At 40.9% G+C, this 7,416-nt stretch overlaps 1 gene segment (V, D, J or C); it reads right to left on the reverse strand.

Annotated features, from left to right (window-relative positions):
* Positions 1–215: 215 nt before the first annotated feature.
* LOC115819443 (Ig heavy chain V region-like) lies at positions 216–7,146 on the reverse strand. The segment is given in 2 exon segments: positions 216–526; positions 7,095–7,146. Coding segments are annotated over 2 exon segments (363 nt in total).
* Between the last annotated feature and the right edge of the window lie 270 nt (positions 7,147–7,416).

Consider the following 7,416-nt stretch of genomic DNA (forward strand, 5'->3'; position numbering starts at 1 on the left):
AAATGAAGATGGCTGGCATGCAAAGGGGAGACAGAATCATGTGCAATTACAAATTTGAATTGGTGGAGAAAATAAATAAGCGACCGATTGACCATATGTTACTATTGTGCTGAATGTATGAGTCCTAAGGGGGAGACATACAGTATCATAATTATAACTCTCCTCCCACATCCTTCCCCCTTTTGGTTTTTGTACAGCTGGTTGTATGAGTTTAATCACAGTGAATCTCTAGCACAGTAATAAACTGCAGTGTCCTCAGTCTTCAGTTGGTTCATATGAAGGTAGAAATTAGAGCTGTCCTTGGATGCTGTGAACCGACCCTGCACTGCCTGGGCTGTGTTCTTGCTGCTATCAGAATAATAGTAAATGATCCATTCCAGTCCTTTTCCAGGAGCCTGACGGACCCAGCTCATCCCATAGCTTGACAGAGTAAATCCACTGCAGGCACAGGTGAGTTTGTGGGCTCCATCTGGAGACACAACCACTGACTGTTCAGACTGTGTGAGAACAACCTCACACTGGACACCTGAAGAACAAAAACATATCAGAAAAATCGTGAATAGCACAAATATCTTGAAAGTGAGTCATCTATTTGTTTTCAGTAATGTATAAACCTACTTTGTATGGCTGCTAACAGCAATGGTAAACACACAGGTAACATGTTTTGTGATGAAAATGAACTGATGGAAGCTGCTCTTCTGTCCTCTCCAGAGATCAGAGGGATTTTCACTGGACTGCTTTTTTTCTGCATGGTTGTCATGTTTATATAGGTAGAGAATTTGCATTGCCTGCTGGGGCTGTGGCATACACAGTTCCCATTCAGTTTTCATATCAGTCCTCACTGAGTGCTCTTCACATTATTTAAAGGAGACAAGCGCCATCTACTGTTAACCTAAGGGAATTTATCGTTAATGCATAACAAGTAATTTGGGTTCTAAACTACAGACTGTTCAGTGTCACCTATAAGTTTCCAGTTGTGTCAGTGATTTAGCTTTTGCTGTTTCACTGTTTGACTTTAGTTCAAGGCAGACATCTGAAACATGCATCTCTTAATGGATCCCTTTGTGTGTGTGTGTGTGTGTGTGTTTGTCTGTGTAGGTGTGTGTGTGAGTGCGTGTGTGTGTGTGTGTGAGAGAGAGAGAGAGAGAGAGAGAGAGAGAGAGAGAGAGAGAGAGAGAGATTATGGCCCCGTCCACATGACAACGAAATATTTTGAAAACATTTTTCCTTTAAGTTTTCAAAAAGTTTCGCATCCATACAACAACATTTTGTGATCTCATCCTCGTCCACACGGATTCGCAAAAACGAGTGAAAACGCTGTAGTATGTGTGCCAGGCCAGTAGGTGCAGTGTAACTTTGCCACCCAAATCTACAAACACCACAGAAGAGCACCACGTAAACGTAAATAGTCATGCATGACATGGGGCAATGTCGTTTTCAAAAGGTTCCATGTTCGCCTGTGTACATGGCGACATAAGGATTGCGTTTTCAAAAGATTCCACTCTGGAACCCAGTTTCAGAATTTGTGTTTTCAAGCCCCAAAAAAGCTGTTGTCATATGGACAAAAGGCCAGAATGCAACAAAATCCTTCCGTTTTCACAAAAACTCAATTTTCTCCATTGTTGTGCGGACGGCCCATATGTCTTGCATTGTGTCTGTGGGAGTTGCAACCATGCAACTTTTGGGATACACGTTTTTATGTACTGTACTGAAGGAGGTATCTCTGGAGATCTGAAACTTGTTCTTCAGTTGTTCACGGTAATATATGTTATCACCACCACATAGTCCTCCAACCCATTCCAGTGTTTTCCCTGCAGGCTGTCGTATCCAGTATGTACAGTAGTCACTATCAGTCAGTGAATATCCAGAGACCTTACAGGACAAAGTCATGGACTGACCAGGCTTCACAACCATAGGATCAGGCTGATCCTGCTCAACACAGTGAATTCCTGTCAGAGCACAACACAGGTCGCCAGTCCATCGCAGGGCAGACACACAGACAAACACCTTCACACACACATTCATACCTAGGTGCAATTCAGTGTCTCCAATTTCTCAACCTGTATGTCTTTGGGAGGAGATAAGAGCTCCGGGAGGACCCATGCAGACACAGGGAGAACATGCAAACTCCACACATAAAGGACCCTGGCCGCCTGGCCGGGTATCGAACCCGAGACCTTCTTGTTGTGACTGTGCCACCGTGCCGCCCCACAGTCAGATATCAATAATTTAATTCACATTCCCTCTACACTTTTAAAATACAGGTGAATTCACTGGTACTCACTGTTTACATCTGCCAGCAGAAGCAGGAGGAGACAAGATGAGACAGATGTGTTTATGGTGTTAATGGTACCTCTGTGGAGTTCTTTATACGACATGCTATTTGAGGTGAAGTAAGATATGAGAATTCACTCAAACTTTTGTTAGTAAGGTATTGACAGGTGTGCTATTTTATGCTGAAAGGATTTTGTTGAATGTTTCTGTAATACTGAAACTTGGTGCTTTTGATATTTGACACTTTTAGGTTGGTTGAATCCATACAGTCTTTAATAAGTAAATCATTTTGCATTTAAATTTGAACTTAGTGTTTCTGAGTGTATTATTAAGACACAAGTGAGGAAAAGAGCATGTGTTAAAAGGCTGACATTTATCAGTAACATCTCATATGTTTAAAGCTATAGATCTTTACATATTTACATATTGAGATACATATAGACAAGCAGTAAGATATAACTTAATTTACTGGGTTAATAAAAGAACCCAGGACACCCTTTTAGTAACGGGTATGTGGTATAGGAGCGCTACAACTTCACCACTGAGGGTCATATGGCTTTTATCAAATAGACAGTTTCACTCCTACAGCCCTTATTAATATTTATATTTTGAATCAGGATTCTAGTGTAATATATTAAAGATCCTGATAAAGGTGTTCAATTTGGCACCAGCCTTGTAATAACTAACACAATGACTTGCTGAGCAGCTTTATTCTATATCCCAGTTTAAGGACTTTGTAAAATTTTACAGACATTCATTTTTCTGCATACTTTCTGCATAAAAAATTCCAGTGTAATATATTAAATATTCTTAAAAGAGTGTTTAATGTGGCACTAGCCTTGTAATAACTAATACAATCAGTTGCTCATTTAAAAATTTGTCTTAATGTTTTTGTGTGAGTGTGTGTGTGTGTACAAGTGTGTGTGTGTGTGTGTGTGTGTGTGTGTGTGTGCCTGTGTGGATATTCATTGCTGTCTGTCATGGCATTACATGCCAAACCACACAACCAATGTTTTGTTACCACTTACAGAAAGTTACACAGTTTAAAACATGACTGTGTTCATATAAATCTATTCACATAATATTGTGTTTAAGAGAAGGATTATTTGCTTTTCTTTTCCATGTCATAATGTCATTCTAGAAAAAGGTCTATTTTTTCCAGTTTTATAAAATTGGTTTTCAACACTCTCCAGGTTGCCAATTTTCTGTGGTATATTTACCTCAGCTAGGTTCAGTAAAAATGGAATTTGTTATATTTGAAAGTAATGAAGCACAGGAGGCGGATGTAAAGTGAACTAGAACAGTTTGGTGGTTTCCATTCTCTGGCAGGGTGTTCTCGGTCGTTCTTATCAGGTGCAAGGTTTTCAGCCATTTTGGTGCTGGACTGATCTAGAGGCATCACCGATGATTCAGGTACATTGATGAGATGACAGGAATGCCAGAGCTTCCCATCAGACAATCCGTATGTGAAAGGACTCACTTGCTTTTGGATTTCAACTGGCTCCGTGAATTTGGAATGTCCTTTGGGAACGTGAGTCTGTTTTCTCACGCTTACATTGTTCCCTCTTTGTGATCCCCTCTTTGTGTCACAATATTCCTTCATCTGCAAGTGGCAAATGGACATGCATTGGTATACTTCAGCATCATGGTTTACGCCGGCCGTTGATGGGAAATGATATGATTGGTTATCATCTTGCGGCCGTACATGAGCTCAAAATGTGAAACACTCGTCATGGCATGTGGCGTCGCTCAATAAGTGTGAAGGAATTCTGACACAGTCTCTACCTATGGTGCAGCTTGTATGATGGCACTTTGCATGCAGCTTTTGAGAACCCTGTTGAATCTTTCAACAGCCCCATCAGAAGTAGGGTGATACACAGAGGATATGAGAGATGTTGCGTTCTCTCAAGAATGTGGAAAGTGCAATAGATCAGTTGTGGCCCATTGTTGGTCACTAGGCATTCAGGATTGCCATAACGACTAAAGGTGCTACTGAGGAAACTCATTACAGCATCACTTGTAATAGAGGGTGTAAATGCCACTTCAGGCCACTTTGAGTAATACTCAGTATGGGTGATAGCATATCTCCAGTCCCATTTGGCTGTCTCAAATGGTCCTACTATATCAAGACCCATCTTTGCCTATTGAGCATGAGGTAGAGGTACTAGCAGTAGTGAGACGGTGAATGTCTGTGCCATTTGATCGGAGCTTTGGCTGAGCAAAGAGAGAAAATAATAAATTAAGGAAAAACTTGAAGTTAAGAACATCATGTAAAACTGGATAATATTCAATTCCATACATCAAAAAAGAAATTAAATGTTTAGAAATGTCTTACACATGATCATATTTGATGAAACTATTGAAATTGACATCCATATGCCATACCAGATGATGTTAGTACACTATAAATTCACAATGTATAGCAGTGGCAATAAATAATATTTATGAATTGACTGTATCACATTTGTCATCTGATTACACATAAGGATTTCATGTGGTTTTTGAGTTGAATGCAGTGAATCCATACAACATTAATTCATGTTGTATCGATTCAGATTTTTGCAAATCTGAGAGTGTGAAACATTTCATGGTTAATTTTACAGTTCATGGTTAGAACGTTCTAGTCCATTCATCAAAATGAAGATGGCTGCCATGCCAGGAGGAGACTTACAGAATCATGTGTAATGGCAAATTTTAACCGATGGAGAAAAGAGAGAAATAAGTTGTAGGGGTTGTCAGGCCCGTATACCATATTACCCATAATTCCCTGCTTGACCGCATGGGTAATCTGTACCCATCTTCTCAGATTTCACTGTAACGGTATTGGATACAGCAATGGAGCCAGATACCATATACAGTGATGACGCAATTTTCGCCATAAAACCGCGGAAAATTCCAAACTCTCTCTCTTTCCAGCTCTTCGATTCTGCAACTCCCTAGCAGCGGCTCGCTCTAGCAGCAGCTCGCTAGCAGCGGGTGTCTCTGTTTCTCTGCCGAAGAAAAGGACAAAGTAACAACGAAGTGAGATATTTGTACAACCAAAGTTTAATTTACTTTCTCTCGCATAGTTGCAACTTTAACTTCTACCGGCTAGTTACACTGTAACGCACACAGTATTCGACGGAAGAAAAGGCGTCCGGATCCCTTTTTATTTCTTTAAACGTCGACAAACTAAATCAAGAACCCTTAAAGATCATCGGACGAGTAACGGAGCCCCGATCTTCAAGTGACAAGGAAAGGAACTTCTCTCTGGACCTGCGAATCGCACTGCTTATCAGGCCACCAAAGACGCACCTTCGGTCGCCACGCAATGAGCTATTCCAAGTAAGGCTGGCATCTGGGCACACTTTAGTATTAAGATTACATGCTGTTAACGTGAAGGAAGTGGTGTTATTTGAATTCTTTTATGATTTAAATGTACACACTGTACGATGCGGTTTTTAGCCGTTTGCTATTTTCTTTTGGTTGCAACTAATGAAGGGTAGATCTGGCATGCGTTCTCTCTCTTTCTAACTCCCTTTCTCTGATTGCACACCTCCAACATTGGGATTACTACATCCTCATACCACGCATACCTCTTGCCTGTGCACATGCGCACAGCCTCTCTACCTCGCTCCTCCTCCTCTTTTCTGTGCGCCTGCGCACAGCCTCTCTCCTCCCTCTGTCTTCAGTGCGCAGCTGGGCACACGCCCACATACACGCACGCGCTCTCTCTCTCTCTCTCACACACACGCACACACACACACACACACCCTCACTCATCTCTGGTCTAACACTCATTCAGTCCTACACTGAATGCCTGCACATAGACTCATCACCATCTTGTTACCATTTACTCTTTGATCATTCTTTTTGCTGCTGATTATGGATTGTACCATATCAGTATTAGTTTGCCAAGTAGTATTGATTATGTTAATAAATAGTATCATTGAAATAAACTGTTGTCCTGTCTGTTTCTGCCACAGTATTCACTGAATGCCAACCTCTGCCATCAAAGCACTCCCAATTACCTTCACCAACCTGGTTGTTCATGAGTGTTATGGATTTAGTAGTGTAATTGCAATACATTAGTACTGCAATACTCTCTAAGACTGTAGCACAGTGTTACAGCTAGCTTATCCCATTAATCTTAGTTGTTTAATTAATAAAATATTGAACACCCAAATTAATGGTTAATAAATTATATGAGACTGATTTATGAGACTGATTTATTAATCCTATTACACCTACATCTTTTGGTGTCCCGGTGTTAGGATTGCAATTGTACCTACAAAGTAAATGACTGTCTGACTATATTTTGTTGTTTTGCTGAATGTATGAGCACCAAGGGGGGGACTTACAGTATCATAATTATAACTCTCCTCCCACATCTTTCCCCCTTTTGGTTTTTGTACAGCTGGTTGTATGAGTTTAATCACGGTGGATCTCTAGCACAGTAATAAACTGCTGTATCCTCAGTCTTCAGTTGGTTCATATGAAGGTAGAAATTAGAGCTGTCCTTGGATGCTGTGAAGCGGCCCTGCACTGCCTGGGCTGTACTCTTGCTGCTATCAGACTTATAGTAAATGATCCATTTTAGTCATTTTCCAGGAGCCTGAGGGACGACAGCATATAAGCATAACTCACACTAAATCAACTGCACGCACAGGTGAGTTTGTGGGTTCCACCTGGAGACACAGTCACTGGTTGTTCAGACTGTGAGAGAACAACCTCACACTGGACACCTGAAGGAACAGAGAGACAAATTCATTCAAACAATAATAAAACCATGAGTATTACCAAGCTCTCAGATTTTCTTTTCACCAAACCCAAAAACTCACAGGACATGGCTGCCAACAGCAGCAGTTGTGGCAGCAGAGAAACAGTGAACATTGTGCTGATGCTGAGTTAGTGAGAGCTGTTCTGGAGGAGAACTTTCAGACCATTGCTGTTTAAATAGTGAACATAATGAAGAACCCAGTAGATTTGCATTGATGTATGGGTGTCAACTAGTAATGTTATAAATAGAGATGAGTAAACTGGTATGAACAGGATATGTGAAATCACAGGATGTATCAATGAAAATATCAGCATCTCATCTGTGTCTATTTGATAGACAACAAGTGCCCCTTCGCGGATAAGACGGGGTACTGTGGGTAAAGT

This window comes from Chanos chanos, chromosome 8 (assembly GCF_902362185.1).
Source record: "Chanos chanos chromosome 8, fChaCha1.1, whole genome shotgun sequence".
NCBI lineage: Eukaryota > Metazoa > Chordata > Actinopteri > Gonorynchiformes > Chanidae > Chanos > Chanos chanos.